General features: G+C 35.2%; 1 protein-coding gene across 10 annotated transcripts in view; it reads left to right on the top strand.

Annotated features, from left to right (window-relative positions):
* The window catches only part of FER (FER tyrosine kinase), a 166,503-nt gene that overhangs the window by 104,829 nt on the left and 40,254 nt on the right, over positions 1-21,420 (top strand). For 3 of the 10 annotated variants that reach the window (XM_030511505.1, XM_030511506.1, XM_030511510.1), the window contains 3 exons: positions 1,019-1,134; positions 2,729-2,823; positions 18,600-18,723. In XM_030511505.1, coding sequence (XP_030367365.1) covers positions 1,019-1,134; positions 2,729-2,823; positions 18,600-18,723 — 335 coding nt within the window. Of the gene's footprint in view, positions 1-1,018; positions 1,135-2,728; positions 2,824-9,969; positions 9,993-10,274; positions 10,301-18,599; positions 18,724-19,293; positions 19,441-20,930; positions 20,987-21,420 lie in introns of those variants that run through there. The other 7 variants (XM_030511509.1, XM_030511508.1, XM_030511507.1 and 4 more) reach the window with 7 other exon arrangements.

A 21,420-nucleotide genomic window follows, 5' to 3' on the forward strand; every position in this document is an offset into this window, starting at 1 on the left:
AGAAGTGGAATTCATGTGGAATTTTATCAGATGCATGATTTAAATTAAGTTGTACTTACTCTTTGGGAAATGCAAAACTTTATTAAAAGTATGAGATGTTTAATTTGGAGGGTTTTTTCCTTCTCTTGGATTTTTTTCATTGATGGCAGTGTTTTGTCATATACCCCACAATTTCCTTCTTCCTCCCATTTGCATCCTAATTAATTTTACTTTTATTTTTATTTAAGTAAATAATACATCTGATGGAGATTATTCTATGGTCTTTAGTACTTCAGTTTTCTTCTATGAAAAAAAAAAAAAATCCAAACCAAAAAACTTACCTTGGGGTATGTTGTTGAAGACCTGAAAATTCTGAGTATAAAAGGAGCTACTTCTAAAGTCTTATCCACATATATAGAGCAGTACTGAGCTTAGGTTTTAAAAAAAATGTGGATCATGTAACTTTCTCAGGGCAGACATGACAATACATTTTTTGCAGCAGCTTTAATTTATGAATATTCAGTGTTTCAGTTTTCTTATTTTGCATTTTTTTATTTCCTGTATATTGTGAGAGTATACTGTGAGAATGTATATGTTATTATGTTATGTTTTGTCTTAGTTTCACAGATCATCTTTTGGTCACTTACAGACTGCAAGTTAAAAACTGTTTATAAAATACGGTAGTGTGTAAATGAAAGAGTGCAGGAGTAAGAATGAGAAAAAACTGCACTAGTATCAGTGTCTGTTGACTTCAGAAGTTGCTAAGAGGTTTTATGAGAAAATTGTAATTATACAATTAATGTATTTTTTTCCCTTGCCATCAAGGTCAAAGTAAAACTCATACACTGTGCCCATATAATAGATGTACTATGTCTGTGTGAACTGTGTTGTGTTAGGGACAAATACTGGAAGAAAACCTCATTTGGCTTCATAAATACATTTCAAAGTTCTGTACCAGTTACATTAGCTTTCTGCATTATTTTTGTGGAGTTTTGTGAAGATTTTCTTTATTTAAGATTTTTTTTTTTCCTGATTTCAGGGTAATTTTGGTGAGGTGTATAAGGGAACATTAAAAGATAAAACTCCTGTTGCTGTAAAAACTTGTAAAGAAGATCTTCCTCAGGAATTGAAAATAAAATTTCTGTCAGAAGCCAGGTAGGTTCTCTAAATTTCATTGAAATGTATACTTGTTGTGGGGGTTTTTTTCAAGTTTTATTACTAGATGAATTTACAAAATCTAACCTTCAGAAAAATTCAAAGAAGCAGTAGTCAAACTTCTTCCTTCCTTCCCCCCCCCCCCCCCCCCCCCAATATATTCCAGAACTGTTTCCCTTGTAACTAAGCATAGCACTTTAATGTGTGAATGCAGTAGCATCTGCACTTGCTGAAGCTACCTCTTTGGCAAAGCAAGCTATGCCTATAAAACACAATTTTGTTGTTTTAAGTGCTTCCATTTGGAACTTCTGAGATGTGCCATGTGCGCATTTAATGAGATTATACCAGTCATAAATCCTACTTTATGTGTGTGACTAGTAGAGCTGATCCAATGTGGCGAGGTTGCTGAATAGACCCCATTTAGTAATTTTCTTTGTAAGAAGAGTTCACTCCAGTAGAGATGTTTTATGTTGTGTCAGGCAGCATGTGATTGCACACTTATTTTTTAAATAATATTCATGCCACAATATGCTAAGTATTCTGAATGTAGCCTGATGTAGATAAGTACTGAGACCTCAGAGTAGAGGGGTATGTTGAGATAGTTTCACAATTATTTAGATTAACTTTCTCACTCTTGCTGTGAAGCTTCATATGTTTTCATTTTTACTCCCAAACTAGTATGATCAATATGGAAAAGTAAAAGATACAATGTACATTTAGAGAATGAAGATCAGCCACCATATCTATTGAATAAATAGCTCAGAAGTTGGCAGGTGCAGTGATGTTTCACTTATTAAGCAGCCTGCCACTAATGGAGCAGTGTTAGTCTGATATAACATGAAATGTATTATTTCTCACTAGATATGTATGCACGAGGTAGGTTAGCATTTTACTCCAGAATCCAGAAATAAAAGAGGGAAAAAGATGTGGTTTAAGTCAACAAACAGTAGAAAAAACATATAAGTTACTACGTCTCTGTAGAATTCTTCCTTGCCCTTCATTTCACTTACAAATCATAGCATGCTGGTTTAGGCTGCAAATGTTATTATGAAAGTATTGCATAAGACAATGTAAATTTTTTTAATTCCCCAAATTAAAATTGCTGTCCTTCTGAAATTTATTGTATTAATTAATCTCTGACAGTAAAATTGGAATGAATGTGCTTTTGAAAAGCGCAGCAGGGAAATGTAGAGGCATGGAAATGTAGAGGCATGCTGGGCATGCTTTTTTGATGTAGCTCTGCTTCTGGTCCACCACTGAAATGCTATTTAATTACAAGGGTTCTTGAGAAACTGCAAACCTGTCAGGCCATTATTCAGTAATATAGACAAATGTTATGCAAACAAATGGTAAACTTACAGTGTTCAATCTTTGATTTATTAGTGAATCAGTATGCCCTCCATTTCAAACAGAATGGTGATTGATCTGTTACATTATTTTTTTTTTGTTACGATAACAATAATGACATGTTCCCTTAAAATTATATTAAGGATTTAGAATATTTTCCTATATTATTCAATCAGTTTGTACAATAAAGTTAATAATGTACAATAAAGTTGAAATTAATATAATAAACTTACTATATGTTTTGCAGAATACTCAAACAGTATGATCATCCTAATATTGTAAAACTTATAGGAGTTTGCACACAACGACAACCTATTTATATTGTTATGGAACTTGTTCCAGGTAATTTTTTCCCCTTTTCTTCAGCATATTTTCATAGGTATTTTTTCCATAATGTAAAATGTATTGTTTTCTATTTGCCTTTATCTCCATTCTTATGACTGATCTCAAAAGTCACCTGTCTTGCAAATGTTTGGAAATATTAGGTTCTGCTAGCTTTGGAGTGGAGTGAGCTCCACAAATCTGCTGTGAGTTTCTCTGTAGGCATTGAAGACAACAGAATGTGCTGAAACATATCTCAGCTCTATCTTCATTTTCCTCCTGACAACGTACTACATGGTTCTTCCTTTAACAATAGAGTTATGTAGTGAAAGCTAAGATCCTTGTATTTAAGGAAACTTCATGGCTGTGTAATGTTTCAATTTAATAACATAGATTTGGGTCATCTTTGGTAATATAAGAGGGTTTTTTTCTTTATCAAAATATTCAGGTTTTTTATTGTTCAGTTTATGAATAACTTTTGATTTATCTTTGTAATCTTGAGTTCATGTTATTCAGCAATGGCTGGAGAGAATTTCAAGTGTTGGGATGATAACAGCTTTTGGGCAATTTTACTTCTGTGTTGATTTTCTCAGCAGCTGGAAAATGTGTGAGCTTGGTAGCCTCTTGTACTGCTTAATATGCAACACTGTATTTATTTTACATATCACTGGATTTGTCTTCAAAATTATATAGCAAGCTGTTTTAAGAACTCTTTCATTCGGAAGGCTTAGATTGTTTATAATTCTTGAGTACTGGCTTTAGTACAAGAGGACTGATGAAATCTTTGATCTATTGGAATTTTCTGCCTTTAGTCAATTAGATTATATTAGATTATTATATTTGTAAGTGTGATTAACTTTATTAAAATGGAGACTAAAAGCAGTGTCCTGGGTTTCAGGGCATACTTTGGTAATTAGCTTCTCCGGACATCTCTGAAGGCAAAAATTAATCCTGATCTTTTAACACCTTTATCATTCTGGTTCAGGGTTTTCAGAGCCTAGGACAAGCTGTTGAAATATACTAATACAATTTGAGGAGGAATTAGTGAAAACCTTTCTCTGATTCTCATGCCTATTTTGCAGTCCAAGTCTATCAAAAACTTCTTTTGTGCCCTGGCTTTGAATTTGCAAGAAACTTCTTAATTCTTATCCTGTTTTGCTGGTCTGGAAGTCCTCTGGCTAGCTTCTGTGCTTGTGTGTCCGCATAAACACTGTATTGTGTTCAAGCCATTACACTCTTCCATATTCTTTTACACCTTTGCTAGCACACCATGAGACTGACCAAATCAGCTATGATAAGGAACTCTGAAGAAATTGGCAGAGGAAAGATAAAACACATCACTTCAGAGAAGCAGTGATTCTGATGTTACTGGTTTTCTGGTTTCTTATGGCAAGTTTGGATGAGATTTCCTCAATAATTACTAGTGCTCTGATTTGGTATTTAATGCTGCCCTTGGAAGAACAAAATAGTGGTAGGCTTGTTGACTTGCACTTGACAAACTTCCTCAGTATCTTCTTTGTGTTTTCTCTTAAAGATGTTTATGCTTTAAGGTGTTTAAGCAGTGACATTCTTTTTGGTAACTAAAAATGGCATGGTTTAGCTTAGAATTGTATTCTGTAAATGTATGGCTGAGAACACCTGTAATTAATAAATGTCTGACAGTTTTTTCCATGAGGAAAAAATTAGAAATATCTCCATAAAATGTGGATTTTTTCTTGTATTTTCTGTTCTGTTTAATGCTTGCACTTTTTCTACTGTTTTTATATCCCAAATACATGTAGGCTATATACTTACTGTACTATATAGACTGCTATGGTGCGGCTCAGTAGCAGCTATTTCTGCTTGTCGCTCCAGATTAAGATCTCAGTTCAGATTCTTAATTTGTTCAGGTATTAAAACTGTATTTTGAAACTTAGCACTTCATGTAGATAGGTGCTACTCAATTAGTGATTCTGCCATAAGGTATCTCTGCAGAGGAGTTTTTCCTTTGTTGCAAATGTAAATGGATTTAAAAACTATGCATCTGGATAAAGTCATCAATGAAAACAATAGAGAAGGTGGCAGATGCATATTTAAGCATCTGTGCATCCACTGTTACATGCAAAATAGCCCAGATGTTGCCAACAGATAACAGAGAAATAAAGCAAATTGTCAAAGACAGTTATCCTTTGTCAGTCCCTTTTCTTGGTGTGTGTGTTAATATAACATGCGCACATTTCCTAAAGTAATAAACATAAAGTAATTTCAAGATAGGTGATGTAGGAAGGATTAACTGAAATAGTAAATAAGGTAGCAGAGCATGTTGCACATACATAGCCAAAGTGAAAAGGTAGATGAGAAATTATATATGTTAATGAAAAAGAACCATCAATTACTTGCTTTTCACTTTCTTGCTGTTGGCCATACTGCTCTCACTGTATATGTCCACCCCATGCCAATCCATCATAGATTACTCCAGTACAGAAAGACCCTGTTATCTCTTTCTCAATCCACCACCTGTAAAGAAATGAGGGTAATATCTCAATGTCATGTGTATGTGTTTTATATAAATGCTTTTTAAGGCATGCATATGTGGAAAAATATATCCCATCTCCCTATCATCAGTTGTGTTATTAGGGCCAGGCCTCTTCTCAGTCTTGTCCTGCAGGTCTTTCTGCAGGAACTTCTACAGGTGAGAAGGGGAGGAACAGAATGTGACATCTTTTCTTGTAGTAGGTTGGGATGAGGTTACTCCGGTCCTTTTAGTTTCTCAGATAACATCTATAGAAAGCAACAGTCCTTTAAATTGAGAAAGGAGAAGGCCTGAAAAGACTTAACTGTATTTTTGTGATGATCCTGTTGATGATGACATGGACTTAGAATGCTTTGTCGATTAGATTGAAGATACAGCAGTAAGAGTCCTAATAGCTATGCATGATTTTTATATCAAGTTAAGAGACTCTAGTAATCTGGTGAAAGATAATTTTTTCTGAAGAGGAAACAAATATATATATGTTATATATGTCATATATGTTATATATATATATGACATATACAACAAATATTTTAAGAAATTCGTGTTTTACAGTTTCTGATAAAATATGGCCAATGACCATCGCAGGATAAGCTTCTTTCTTACATTTTAAAGAATGTATATAAGGCAACATGCAATTTAATGTGGGAAAAAAAGCTACTGGAATTATTTTAAAGAAGACCTGAGTTCTCCTGTTTTCCAGGTAAGCAACTGTAATATTGCCCAAGTAAAGGTATATAATAGTTTCTCTGAATACAACTGTTTCTTACTCTTTCTGACACACATACCACGAACAAAAATTTTAGTAAGCTATGGTGGCTACTTACAACCAAGAAACTCCCAATCAGTGTTCTAAAGAGTGTTATTTGGGAGCTGTGTGCTCTATTTTGTGTAGGACAATATTTATTTATTGTTTAATTTAGATTTTTTATTGTTTTATAAAAGCTAGTCTTGTAATTGATTAAAAAAATAATTAAAATATTCCCTGTCTTCTATAAACAGAAGCTAAAATGGGTGTAGCAACAGCTATGTCCTTCATATATACATGGAAAGTTAAATGTGTAGAAGAGATGTGATGTAAGACTGCGATTCAGAAATTTGCTATGAGAGTTATCAAAATGTAAAATCTAAGATTTTTGAAATCCCAAGCAAATTGTTCTCCCTCTCCTCCCCTCAGCTTCAGAAAATCGCCAATAGAGCCATTGAAATTGAGTCAATGAGTCTTTAATTTTGTTCTTACAAATGTTTTAACAGAGATGTATAGAGAAATCTTAATTGCAGGCTTAAGTTATGCTGGCTAGCTGCTCTGAAAAAGCAATTTAGCAAAGCAGATGGTTTTAAAATGTTGATTTGTGACTGCATAATGGATACATTTGTAATAACTTTTAAAGCATTCTTGCAAATAATTTTATTCTTTTTTTACCTAAACAACATTTGGACATTGGGTTCAGATCCTGACAAGGGCCCAATGCTGAAGCTGCTGTGTGGATTCTCAACTACCATATAATAAAAATTAGCCTGAGTTTTACAGTGTCATAGGTTTTTTTCTGTGAATTTTTTAGTAGACTAAAAACTGAGAAAACAACCCTATTTGAAATAGTCTTTGTATTATAACATTTGTTAATGGAGAACATCTCAGAGAGATTTCTTCTTGTTTGGTAGTTATGACTCTTTCTCTATGACAACTGTAGTTACCAATTTGAAAATATTAGTCTTAATATTTGTTAATTCTTTTGTTTAAAAGAAAGAAAATGAGGAGCACAACACCCATGCATTTGTATACTGATTTTTTGCATTCGTTTTGTGTTCCTAATAGAGGTTGGACTTTTCTTTCTCCTTTGCTGTGCACGTACCTTTGCTCATGTTTTCTGATTTCATATTGCTAGCTTCTACTCTTCATATTCTACTACAACTCTTAATTTAGGATGGGCCTGAACAATGCATATGCACATGCCCTCACTTGGTAAGTCAGATATACTGGTTTCTAGATGCATAGACTCAAGTAATCTCAGCTCCCTGGGCACATGGTGTGATGTCCTGAGCCAGAGAGCACATGAATTTGTTGAGCATTTGCTGATAATCTGCACAGCATATGCACAGGAAGTGGGTTGCATCCAGTGGAGGATTGTGTTTTAATAGTAAGACATTATTAAGGTGAGGAGCCTGTAAACTTCATCTACGACCCTGAGATTTACCTTACAGCAATACCTGGAGACAATACAGTGAATGAAGTCTCCCTACTGATTCCGACGTCAGTAAGGCTACTGAATGGAGGAAGATAGTATTTGACTGCCTGTTTCTTCTTCTGTCTCTGCTGCCTAAGAACAGATTTCAGATGCTGTGTTAGCACGTAGCTAATGAGAACTCCATGACAGTGAACTATATCTTACTGTAATTGCAATATCATGCCCTGAACTTAAATCCTATATTGAAGACTTAGAATGATTCAAATCAGCTCGAGAAATAGCAGAGTACAACTCTCAAGTTGATATATACTTCCCAAGATTTTCATACCTTTCAAAATTCTGCTTAGAAAAAAATAGGCTATTGGAACCTGTTAGTATTAAGAACTTCAGTAATCACGTAGGCTGCTATAGATAATTTTCTTTGTAATATCGTTCCTTTTTTTCTTGCTAGTTTATAATGAAATGCCAGCTAAGATAGTTCGATAAGGTTTATTGCAAAGGTGGTATTTGATGGGAGGGTTTTTTTTCTGATATTGTCTAAAAATATGAATACTGCATTATTTAATAACTTAATACATAACTTTTTAATAATCTGTTGTGATACATTTTAAGTACTCGGTTAATCCTAAGAAAGAAGAAGTTAAAGTGACAATTGCTAATGAATTTCAGGAAAAAAACCCCATATGTTGAGATTTGCCGAATGCTTGAGGATAGTATAGATACATGAGTTCGTATCATCATACAGACTTGACTAACTTGATGGAAAAATAATGTAGTAAAGGTGGGATACTAATCTTAAAATTGTTCAGTGAGGGTTGCTGGTTATTTGATACTGTGAATGCAGGCTTTACTACAGGACTTTTCTGATATAGATAGCCTTTGTCAGGGATGGTTTCCAAAATGAGGAACAGCAGAACTTTGTGTAAAAGTATGGTTTATAGTACTGTGTAAGAAAGCACGTAACTTTTCTGTGATGCCACATCAATCTAAAAAATTGAGCATTTTACTTACATTTTATGGGTTAATATATCCATTTTTTCTTTATTTTCTGCATGTTTTCCCGGTAGTTTTTTTGTGCTTTAACCTATGTTGTTGACCTTAAAACTGAAGAAAGGGAAGTAATTATGACGAGCTGCTTTGGTATTCAGAACAGGAAAAGAACAATTTGCCATTCTCTCTTAAGGCCACACAGGGCATAAGGAGTTTTCATAACAGCTCATTTTCAACAAATTTGGATAATGATCAGAAAGACTGCCTGGAATACTGCTAGCATTATCTATAAGCTGGCCAGAGTCCAGACTGATAACTTGAGACAAATGGATGCTGGATTTTGTTGGAGTATAAGGAAGATTATCAGGAAAGTGCTTGAAGAGCTTGACAAAACCTGTTTCCTGTTCTTTTTACCTTTTAGAGTGAACTCAGAAACTTTTCATGGAAAAAGACAGGAAAAGAAGAAACTAGAATACCCTTCTTTTTTACCTTCCTCACTATTATCTTCCTGGTCCCAACTTCTCTCTTAATGATTGTGGGTCTTATTATGGTATTTCTGCTTTGCAGATAAGGGGGTTTAATTCACTGAAACACTCAGAATCAGTTAACTGTGTTTCATCCGCTCTTGATTTATCATGCAATCTCACATATAATAAAAAACAAAAAATAAAAATTTCAGGAGTCCCTTTGAACTTTGAATGTTTTTGTTCTCGTCCTACATTTTGGGAAAAAAACAAATCAAAATCACATGTAATTGGTGAGATGCAAAAAGCAATCCCAAACCACAAAATTCTCTTCTCCTTCTTTATTTTCATTTCCATTTACTTGAATATTAGCTTGCCCTGAAAGGAGACTTTAATTTAGAGGTAGGAACTTCACATGTTTGTGAACTGTGAGTGGGAGATCTAGAGTGAGAGATTTTGAATATAGATGTATAATTCTGTGGTGCAATTACCACTTCATGCAACTATTACAACAGTTTATTTTGTAGAACCTTCAAAGGTGTCTCTGTCCCTCCAGCAAAAAGAGTCTGCACAGGTTGTCAAGATAAACACCATCATCATGCCTGCACCAGCTCACGCTGGAAGGATTTGTCTAATTGACAGTAGATGCAAATATCTTTATATGTTCCAACAGTTGATTCAAGGTAGTAGGAGGAATTTGTAGTTGTATTGTTTTGTGACCTTCTCCTTTTAGAGGTAGGACTGTTTAATTGCAAGCTGATAGCCTACTTTCTGTTTCAGATTTTGATATATTTAGACATTTTTATAATTAATATAGTTAAAATTACATCCACAGAAATATTTTGAAAGCATTTTCGTTTTACTATGTCAGGCATTCAACAATAGGCAATTCAAGAGTCTGGTTTGTCAAGTTTTAGATTAGCTTCCTCTACCATATGAATTATGATAATATAAGACATTATGTGTATATTATATGTTACTATATTAGGAAAATTAGATCTCTTTTCTGTACCAGATCCTTAGCTCATACAGTTTTGAACAGTTTTTCAGCTGTTGTTTCGCGTTTCCAAATCCATTCATGACCATAGGCCTTATTTAGTCTGTTATATCAATGATCTGCTCTTTGTGTGATGCCCACACCCCCTCCCCAGTGGGTATTTATGGGCATTTTTCACTCTAATACTAAATGCATTGTAGACATTTCTCTGGAATACTAGTGTGCATTCATGATACCACCATATTCCTATTTGATAATGGATACAGGGTTGCAAAAAAAAATAACCTCTTAACTGGACGTGGAGTTTTACTTGTTTTACTTAGGCTTATGCTGACATACATCAGAGTGGATCTGCTGAACATTTGCAGCTGGAAACAGGTTGAGCTCTGCTTGTATATATAAACAGCTATGGAAAACATCCAGTAATCTAATGGCTTGGGTGTCTGAATTAGGTTTCAACTATGTATGTTCAGCTTATATCTAGACATGTGTAGCTAGCTTTCAAGGTGGAGTTCAGGAAGGTCTCATAACACACATCTTTGCAACTGGATAAGGTAACCCGTTCAGGTTTGTACTGAATCAATTGAGATGCAGATTGGTTATGCCATTGATGCAGAAACAATTCAGAGGTGGCAGATTTTATTAGCTCCAGTGCAGCACTACCAGCTACACTGGCTCCCAGGCATGTTCCGAAAGACCATAGCCATTTCTTTAGTTCCTGTAACAAGATTTGATAAGCCATTCTTAACCCAGGCTCTGTGATTACCTTTGAGCCCTGTTCATGCTGTCTGACCTGCAGCTGTCATTGATCCAACTTGGCTACTTACTCCCATCTCTTCTGAAATAAAGGTGACTCCATTGCTATTTTCTGTATGTTACAGCACTTTTTACTCCAGCAGGGTGTGTTAGGGCAGAAGCATTTGCGAATAAAGCCTATCAGGCCCCCATTTTGGCCTTTGTCAGAAGAGAGGGCTATACAGCATAAATCGGAGAAATACCTACAGATCCATTATAGCTAGTGCCGTGGTATACCTGATACAACCTACTAAATCTTAACTGACTTTTGTGGAATTACTCTTACTTTCTGCATGTAGTGATACCTCAGGGGATAGCACCAAATCACAGCCGACTCCATGTATTTCTGCTGTTACTTGCACCGAAGTCAACAAGCCCGTTTATAACCAAAGTCTCAGTGCTGAGACTGAGGTATGTATAATTTATTTGTTGGAATGATACCCATATTATCTGAGCTTTTCTGCTAAATGAATTATCATCTGGTATAAAGGAGAGCTAATGCTAAGAGTAGCTAAAGTACATGTATGCTATGGCTTACCTGAGCCTGAAGTTAGCCCTGCTGTCTCTGAGGTGCAGCCAATTTCATAGACAGGCTTGGAATGTTGATCAATGGTGAAAAAATTGGGAACTCTTAGTTTCATGTTATGTGGTTCAGCTGCTGTGTTTTCTACTTTGTATGGTGGTGGTTTTTTCTTTCCTGCTTCTGGAGGGAGTGAAATCTCTACAGAGATTTTTTTTTTTTTTTTTTTTTTTCAGTTGCTTCTTGTCAGACATCACTTAAAACTTTTAATAAAAAATTTTGCATGATCTGTCCCAGTGGTTGTATTGTGCACTTTTGCCAGCAAATTTCAGATCTGTGTCCTATCTTTCAGTCACATCCTGAATGTTTACTGCATGCTGGTGAAAAATCAATGCAGCAAAAAGAAAAAGAGATCAAATTCTAGCCAAATTTAAATCAGAGATAAGGTGCAGATTTTTAACAGTGGTAGTGACTGGCTTTTTATTTCCATTCAATTCTTTTTTTTTTTTTTCTAGTCAAGTAAGTTCTCTGGCTCAATACCTAGCTGTTGCTAAAGCCACCTTCTGTCTGTCCTACAGTTTCTCTTCTCCTTTCCTCTTGTACTCAGCTAAACTTCCAGCTTCCATTTTTCTTTGTCCCTACTTCACTGCAACCTGCCGAGGTTCTACCTCTGCCACCTTCTCTTTTGTTGGGCACGTCACCCTATGAACCAGTCACCCTTCCGTGGATTCCTTCACTCTGTATATATATGACCGATTTCACCCTCTCAAGCCCTCTCGTAGTATACATGCACATGCACGCATACAGACCCCATTTGTTCTTTCTCCTCTCCCTTCTTAGTGTCATACATTCACGTGGGCTTCTGCCTTCCGACTTGCTGCGTGGTTTCCAACTGTGAGGATACTAAAAGGGGAAGCAGTTAGATTCCTTTGCTGGGGTGTAGGTGGTGGTGATTAAAAACTCCTTCAAGCTCAGAGCTTCTCTATTTGATAAAACAAAACCAGAGGTCCTCTGTACAGTCTCCTTTTAACGTGACATTTGAGACTGTTTTTTATCTTTTAAAATATTTTAGGCTTTGGTGGTACTATATTCTTTATCGAGATTGTGCAAAAATAGATCAGTAACTAGATGAAACTAGAAAATCTGAAAGCTGAATAAAAAAAACCCAAACGTAAAAATCAGCGGAGTGTTTTGGCAGCTGCAAGAACTTCTATATGCATCTTATTTATTTATTGGTATTCCTTCACATTATTTTTGCTTTACCTATAACAACCGTTAAGTAAAAATATCTATTATTTAATGTGTTTGCATTAAAAAAAAGCTCATTGTTTTTCTGTACATTAAAAAAACCCTGTTCTTCATATATGTTTCACATGGGCTGTCGTGACTTTCTAATCTGGAATCTTTTTCAAGGCTAGTGATTACTGGGTTTTAATCATAATCTAATTATAGGAGTTATTGAAACAAAACAGAATGGAACACTTCCTGAGGAAAGATTATTTTCCTTTTAGTTAACTTCTGAAGTAGGTTGTATCTACCCACTTTTATAGTCCTATATTTTCATAGCCACCATACAAAAACATAAAGAGTCCAAGAAGTCTAGGCAGCATTAGTTTGTGCAGCATAGAGGACAAGGGATGCTGGCTATTGATTTTTGCTATGATTTCTGCTTTATTTTTGACACATAATGACAGACTTATTTTTTCACAGACTTTTATACCATGTGGGAATAAGTATTTAGTGTGGTAGGATCATTGGCTTCACACTCTAGCTTACTTGATCCACCACAAATCCAAAATACTGACCATTGTCAGTATTTTCCTCATTTTCAGTATCATATATCTATAGTCTGTCATCCCAATTAAATGAAGTGAAATAGCACATTATGTGCTGTAACCTTCTTCATTTTACTGTAGTGTAGTTATTTTGTGATAGTGAGTCATCTCCTGCACATCTCCACATCACCACATCTCCACAGTGCAAGATGTGGTCTCATCACAGGTCTTCTGCTAAAAAGTCATCTTCTTTGCAGTCCTTTGCAAGCAACATCTCTGTGTTTACTTGTTTTTTGCTGCTTGGCTCTCAATGTATGCCATTCTTTTAACTTTGGTGTTTTTTTCTTTCATCTCTTGGTTTCACATACATGCATTTCCACTTTTATTTGCTTCACGTAACAGGAAAAACGAAGTCTTAACTAAATCTTTCAACAGTACTCTGTAGGCAGTTGAAAAATACTGCATTACATACAAGTGATCCATTAGTTGAAAAGTGAAGGCACACAGTTTTAAGGAAAATGAGGGCTTCAGCATTTCTAAATCTCTAATTTTTAATAGTTTGTCAAATAGCTTGCTTTCTTTACAAAATGTCTTCTGGAATTGCTATAGATGCATGTTTACTATTTTAAATTCATAGTGTTAAGTAACTGTGGGTTTATGTATATGGGATTAAGATACTGGGCAATAAAGAAATGCTAAATTTCTTTACATTAGTCAAAAGACTCACCATATGAATCCCCAAATTTATAAAAACTCACAGGTGCAGCTAAAGGTAATTTCAATAATATTATAATAGCTTATAAAGGAATTACAAATATTGAATCATGGAGCTCTTCTCTGTTAGGTGACCATTAAGTGATATAGCCAGAAGCATGCTGCATCTGCATGATTAATACGTGTATAAATTTAAGAAAAATTAACTGGATTCTTTAAACAAACTTCTACTTTACAAGGCTGTTTAATAAAGGAAATTCTCCCACTTTATTAAAACTTATATGTAAATAATAATATATCATTCCATATCACTCTTAATAACTGCTATTATGTTAACACATTCATATTTGTATAATTATTATTCATAACATTATTTAAATTGTGTGATGCCACATAGACATACAATATATAATGTATGTCTATATATCTAGAAATCAGTAAGTGGGAGATTTCACACCACAATTTCAAAGCTATTTTTTAATTATGTTGATACTGGCACTCTTGACATTCAGAATGCCCAAGAGTGCCTAAAACAAGTAGGTGGGTGCCATTTTGGGCACCAGCTCAGGAGAACACTGAATTATGTACTCACAGGTGATCTTAAATGTCGTTAAAGTCAGAAATTATTTCATTGCTGTTTCTTGTATTTTGATTTATTCTCATAGATCACAGATAGTTTTTCTTCTCTTGCAAAACATCAGCTTACTTTTGTGTGCACCATTAATGGAACTGTTATATTGCCATAAAATACTACTTAACATACAACATAAAGTTTATACTATAAAGTATGGCCAACACTAGGAGATGCTGGTATGTGGTATTTTTACTCTTAAAATTTCTGCTTATAATGGGAAATAGTTCACATTCACAGTGAAATACATGAAGAGGTGTTTTCAGGAATCCAATTACTATAGGCTGCTCTCATGGAGCTTTTGCTTATGTACTACATTTTGTCATCTACTTAGTAAAATAATGCTATCATATTAGGCAGACACTCCTGTACTGTTATTTATCCTCCTGTAAACCCCAAACAGGCAGTCAATTTCTGTTTGGTGATAATACTGTAATGGTCTAATTATTTCTGTAGTACTTAGAGTGGTTGGAGCAAACCTTATTTCCTGATAGTGTTGAATGCCATTAACTGTAATAACAGGTAGCCGTGTAGAATACAATAGAAATTTCATGTATAAGAGAAAGCATTACTTACTAGTATGTAGTCATCTAGTTTAGTTTCAGTTGTTTCATAGTCTAATTGGTCTATTTCATTTTTTATCAACAGCTACTATATTGGAGATGATGCTCTAACACTATGTGCTGCAAATAGTGAATTAGGGCTTTTTATATTTAAACATGTTTTAAGAAGCACATAAAGACATTACATAACCACAGTTCTACACTGAAGGGTTTGTACTGAAATCTTCTTAACTCATCAGTGAAGGTATGCATGTGGATGCTTTTCTATGAAGATGAATAACTGGAACATTGGCCACAGTAGACAGTAAAAGTAAAAATCTACTAGTAAGAATAATTCTGTTAGTTAAAGGACAGACACTTAAGACTATGTTCATATCACAATGATGAAGATTTGATTTGAGGATCAGACTTGACCTAAAACGATATATCTTGTACAAGTGTATCACTTTGTTTTGTCTGCAACAGACAGTGCTTTCAAATCAATACCGAACAGAGTATTTAAAAGACATTTTTGTCATCTCTATGCCAGGATAGATAGAAGAAAACAGAACTGCTATTGAAAACATTCCTTTGCTGACTTTTTTCACTATTGAGACTGAGACAGATTAAGATAATTTTATTAAACTCTGTTTTGATGATAGGTATAAAATACACTGTATGTAGCTCAAGATATATTGTGCTGGTTCTGCTCAGAACTCTAAATGTTCAATACAGTACATGCCAAACACTGAAAATTAGCAAGTCTAAATCACTTCCTGATGATAAGCTTGCATTGGGAAGTTAGAGTTTCTGCTCGTGCGTGTTTGGCTTGTTCTGGTATAAGGAACTGAGCAGCTTTTAATCCTGTTCGGAAACAAACTGATGAAGATTAGGATCTTAATTTGATTGCCTGAGAATATTAGAAACAAACTTATAACATGTATTATTTCTAAATTTTTTAATGGTATGGTTAACTTTTAATATCTTAAAAACCTTTATCTTTAGTAGTTCCTAAGGGGTTCTTGCTGGCCCAATATGGGCAATTCCTTGTGAATAAAAAAGATCACTCACCTTTACTTTCATCCTTGTGCTTGAAAAATGTATTCTGGCAGTCTAACAGTTAAATACCTAGATCATCCATAGTATTGGATTATGTGGTTTATACAAACCCTTTGTTACTCTTACAAATGGAAAAATAGACTGTATATGCCTTAAAGAGACTGTGTTTTGCTGTTACGTGCACTGTTTTTCAAAAATAGCTGGAAATCTGTCACTGAAGAAAGAATGTATCTGGTAGATTTATTCAGCTGTTTAACTGGAACCAAAGCATTAAGAAAATTGGAGGTCATGAAATAGCAATGTACTTCAGGGGTCAGTACTGTGTCCAGTACTGTTCAACATGTTGATTAATGATTTGAATGATGGGCAGAGTGCACCCTTACCAAGTCTACACATGACACCAAACTGGGGAAGAGGGGCTGATACCGCAGAGGGTCGTGCTGTCATTCAGAAGGACCTGGACAGGCTGGAGGAAGAGGCCCAGAGGAACCTTATACAGTTCAACAAGGGGAAGAGTAAAGTCCTGCAGCTAGGGAGGAACAGCCCCAGGCACCAGGACATGCTGGGGACTGCCCAGCTGGGAAGCAGATTGGCAGAAAGAGATGTGAGAGTCCTTGCGGGCACCAAGGGTTTAACATGCACCAGCAATGTGTCCTTGTGGGAAAGGTGAATGGTATCCTGTGTTATGGACTGTATTAGGAGGAGTGCTGCCAACATATCAAGGGAGATGATCCTTCCTCTTTGCTCAGCAGTAGTGCGTCCACACCTGGAATACTGGGTCCAGCTCTGGGCTCCCCAGTACAAGACAGACATGAACGCATTGGAGACAGTGCAGCAAAGGGCCACCAAGATGATGAAGGGACTGGAGCAGCTCTTCTAGGAGGAAGGACTGAGAGAGCTGGGACTGTTCAGCCTGGAGAAGAGTCAGGAGGTCTCATCAATGTATATAAATAGCTGGAGGGAGGGTGCGAAGAGGACAGAGCCAGGCTCTTTTCAGTCATGCCCTGTAACAGGATGAGAAAAAATAGGCACACACTGAAATACAGGAAGTTCCTCCTGAACATCAGGAAACACTTCCCTGTGATGGTGGCTGAGCACTGGCACAGGGAAGTTCTGGCATCTCCATCCATGGAGATATTCAGAAGCCATCTGGGAATAGTCCTGGGCACCCGGCTCTAGGGAGCTCTGCTTGAGCAGAGAGTTGGACCAGATGACCTCCATAGGATCCCTGCCAGCCTCAACTATACAATTCTGTGAACATAGAGTGTTTTCTGTCTTTTCTGTAGTATCACTGTGCTTACAAAAAAAAAAAAAAAAAAAAAAAAAAGAATTAAGCAAAGTGGAAACAGTGGTTATCTATAATTTATTAGGTGTTAATTTTATGGGAGTTTTCATTAACCTTAACTGTCAACTGCTCTGTTTATTCTTTTTGCCTGGATTCAAGTGTCCTTTAGTACAAATGGTCTAGATATGATGGCTTTATAGACTGTCCCTTAATCATAGAATCATAGATTGACAGTTAAGGTGCTAATCCATTTTACAATTACTCCAACTTCATATTTGATGGGCATTACAGTTACACTTCACAACAGCAGACTTTTAATAGTCTTTTATTTCTTGCAGTATGAAATATGAATAGGAATGGCCTGCTAAGAAAATCCCATATGAAACTTTTAATAGATAGTGTCTTTTCACATTGATGAGAAGGCAGCAAATAGAATTGTGTAACAGTGCATTATTTGCAAAAGAGAATCACTATGGTCAATTCAGTGCAAAGTGAAGAGAAACAAAGACTGGAGCAATGGCTGGCTACATTCTAACAAATAAATAGGGTGATGTGGAAAGCTCTATTATGATTTTTTTTTTGTCTTTGTCTGGAACAATAAAGTATATTTTAGAAAAAATATTTAATACAGTTAATATCAATCAGAACATGGCATTGCAGTGTTTATATAGCGTCTCTCCTGTTTATCTTTGTCCTAATTCAGTTTTCAGAAACTTTTTTTGCAAACACAAATGCCTTTTTGGAAATCCTCCATGCTGACCCCTTCCCTCCTCAGACAAGAGGACAGTAGCTTTGTTCCTGCAAGGCAGAAGACTGTGAAGTCACAGCAACAGTTCTTTGTCTTCAGTTGCCAGTGTCAAATATGCAGTTAACACTGCCTGAGAAGTAAAGCAATTTGTTACCCCTCCAAACATGTCAGTGTAGAGTTTGAGATACACCCATGCAAATGATCAATTAAAAATTATTAGGACCTAACCTCTTTATTCAAAAGTTTTATAAACCCCTGCAGCAACCATTCTGTGATTAATTATATTTATCACAAATTAGAAATTGGTTTTGTCAACAATTTTCATATATGTCTGGATTTAACGTACACTCGTGAAGATTTTGGGTATATTAAAACAGTTTTCCCTTTAAGCACTTATTATTTAGGGGAAGTTAGGGAAACTGCATTTTGGAAGGTGTGTTCCTTTTTCTTAGGCTAACCTCAAACTGATGGGTTGAGAACAGCTAATAGCTGCATTTAGTTTGGTTTTGCACTCCTAAGAGAAGTAAATGCGAGTACCCTATCTGTCGTGCCTCACTGTTGATCTGTCTGTTTTGCTAGGAGGTGATTTCCTGTCCTTTTTGAGAAAAAAGAAGGATGATCTAAAAACCAAACAGTTGGTGAAATTTTCATTAGATGCTGCTTCTGGTATGGCATATCTCGAATCTAAAAATTGTATACATAGGTAAGAAAGATTTTTTTTTTTTCCCTCACTATTGTAATTTTCATAGTTGGAAATGCTATCTGTTTAAGTGTATATGATGCATATTATCAACAGGAGTGATGCCTGCAATTAAAAAAAAATAGGCTATTTTTAATAGGAATGATGATTGCTTGGCTAATTTAAAACTATTGTGTTAATTTGGGTAAAAATAAGGACTAGATTATTAGATCTGTGTTGTTCGTTGCTATTAATATGTTAATAATGATTTTTAACAATAATAATTGCATTATAAGAAGTGTCGTCCCTACAGTGACAATGAAGCATGGCAAAAATCAATCTGTGAGGCTCATATCCTGTCTGAAATTTACAGATATTTGCCTGGCCAACAAAGAAGTTAAGTTACGTTTGAAGTGTGTTTCAGAAAAATGCACTGGTTTCTCCGATAATTAAGTGAGAAAACCTAGAGTTCTGTATATTAAAATATTAATTACCTATACTGCTTTCTCCAAGATGTTGAAAATTATCAAGCATTATGCTCTTGGGGTACCATATGTCTCTTCCTACCATGCCTTTTTGTTTTTTCTTCTCCAGTTTGACTCTGCCATGGCACTGCTTGTACTTAGTTTGTATCAAAGGGAATGTACTTAATTTCCACCTCTTTTTCTCTCAAAATATCAAAGTGAATACAGTGCTACAATGATATGGCTGAAATATGAGACATAAACATGATGATAATCCATTTGTCAGAAAAATTATGAAGAACAAGTTTTCATTTGTTATATTGAAACATATATATATTGAAACATTCTGCTTTGCACTATAGAACATTTCTAGGTGAACCGTGTGCCGCTTCACTTCCGTAATCAGCCTATTTCATATTTAGCATCATTCTGATGAATGCTGTTATCGGAGACCTGAGTGGTATTTCTCTTAGGTTTTTACCAACAATGAATTTTTCAATCACAATCATGCAGGTCAAGAAGATTTATCTTTAAAACAGGCTTCCAGTGACAGTGAGCCTAAAACCTATTTATAAAATCTTACAGTATTATCATAGATGTCATTTATATATTTTTTGCTCCTTTTTTTTTTTTTTTTTTTGTGTGTTCAACTTGATTTAAGGAAGCTTAAGTAGAATAGTAATTTTATTCTGTTTGCAAAATTTGGAAAATTATTTGGAAATACAAGTTAATTGGAAAACTTCTGCAAGATCATGATATAAAAGAAACACTGAAAAGAACAAAAAAAGGAAACAAACCCAACACACAATATAAAACTATGGAATATTCCTTTTGGGAAATCCCAGAAAAGCATTGTAAGTGCCATGGCAAAAACTAGGATTAAGAAGGATTAAGGTCCCAGCATTCTGTCACAGGAGAATGGGTTTCAGAGCCTGGCTCTGTTTGTCCTGAAAATAACAGCATAAAAAGTCAGAGCAAGTCACAGCGTTAGTGATTTACACTAGCCACATAAATACTCTAGTGCCTAATAATTTCTGTAGCTGGCAGATCAGTGTTAAATCAGAAGTGCCTGTTTAGAACTCCTGCGTTCTTAGAAGATAAAACCAGGGGGAAAAGTAATTGCTGAACAGCTAGAATTTATTAGAAATGTATTGTTTAATGTCTTAATTGATAATTGCAGTTACATGAAAAAGAGTAAGGTATTTATTTGTTAAATGATAGTGCAATGCCTGCAAAATATAAATAATTTTAGGAAAAAATTATTTTTGGAGAAATACTTCCCCTCCTTCTCCCCTCCCCTTCGCCCCCCCGCCTCTTTTATTTAGTTATGGGAAAAGGTATCTCTGCTTGTCTGTGTGGATTAGTACTGTTCTAATGGCTGTAGATGACAATGTGGCTTCAGTGTAGCTCTGAAAGACTCACTTGGTTTTAGCAGTGAATAGGAACAGCTATTCTTAAGGTATGTTTACAAAGCTAATAGTGATTCAGAGAATATATTTCAGAGAGAAGATATATGTAGGAATGTCTTACCATACGAAGATTTAATTGCATCATTGTTTTCAGTTAGAAAGCTGAATACAAACATGTCATACAGATCTCAAGTCAGGAAAAAGAGCTATATCTGATCTGTTTCATTAGTGCCATAGACCTGCCAATGCACACAGCCTGGGTTAAACATGCTGTAGTACAAGCAGGGAAAGAGTTCTTTCTCCCTGTTTACTTTTTAACTTTCAGAATCTTCACAAAATTTGTTTATTCTTATTGCAGATTGTCATACGAGGTTATCAGAGAGAGCTACCACTTTCCTTAAAGGAAGAAACAAAATATTTAGTAGACCTATCCTGAAGAAAGATATAGTTTTAAAGTGCAACCAATCAAGCAAAGAGTATCTTCAGGAAAACTGCTTACTTTTATGAAACTCACAGGTTAATAAATCAAAATATGCGTTTCCGGTATTATTTTATCAATTTTACTTTCTGGGATATTCAGGATTATTTCCAGTTTTATGTGGTTGGCCATAATACATGCTTATTATATTTATGAGATAATTCTTCTGAATTTGATAGGTAAACATAATGAAAATTTCTGAATCAGGAGAACAACCAACTTCAGTGATTTTAGCAGAAATTTTAGAGGGACTTCTGGATGAGTTGTTTTTTTTTTTGAGCTGCTAATACAGGTTAATTGGCAAATGCTTACTCTAAGAAAGTAACTCTTGAGTTTTTAAACTGAATTTTACCAAAGACTAATCTACACT

The sequence above is a fragment of the Strigops habroptila genome, chromosome Z (assembly GCF_004027225.2).
Source record: "Strigops habroptila isolate Jane chromosome Z, bStrHab1.2.pri, whole genome shotgun sequence".
In the NCBI taxonomy this organism is placed as follows: Eukaryota; Metazoa; Chordata; class Aves; order Psittaciformes; family Psittacidae; genus Strigops; species Strigops habroptila.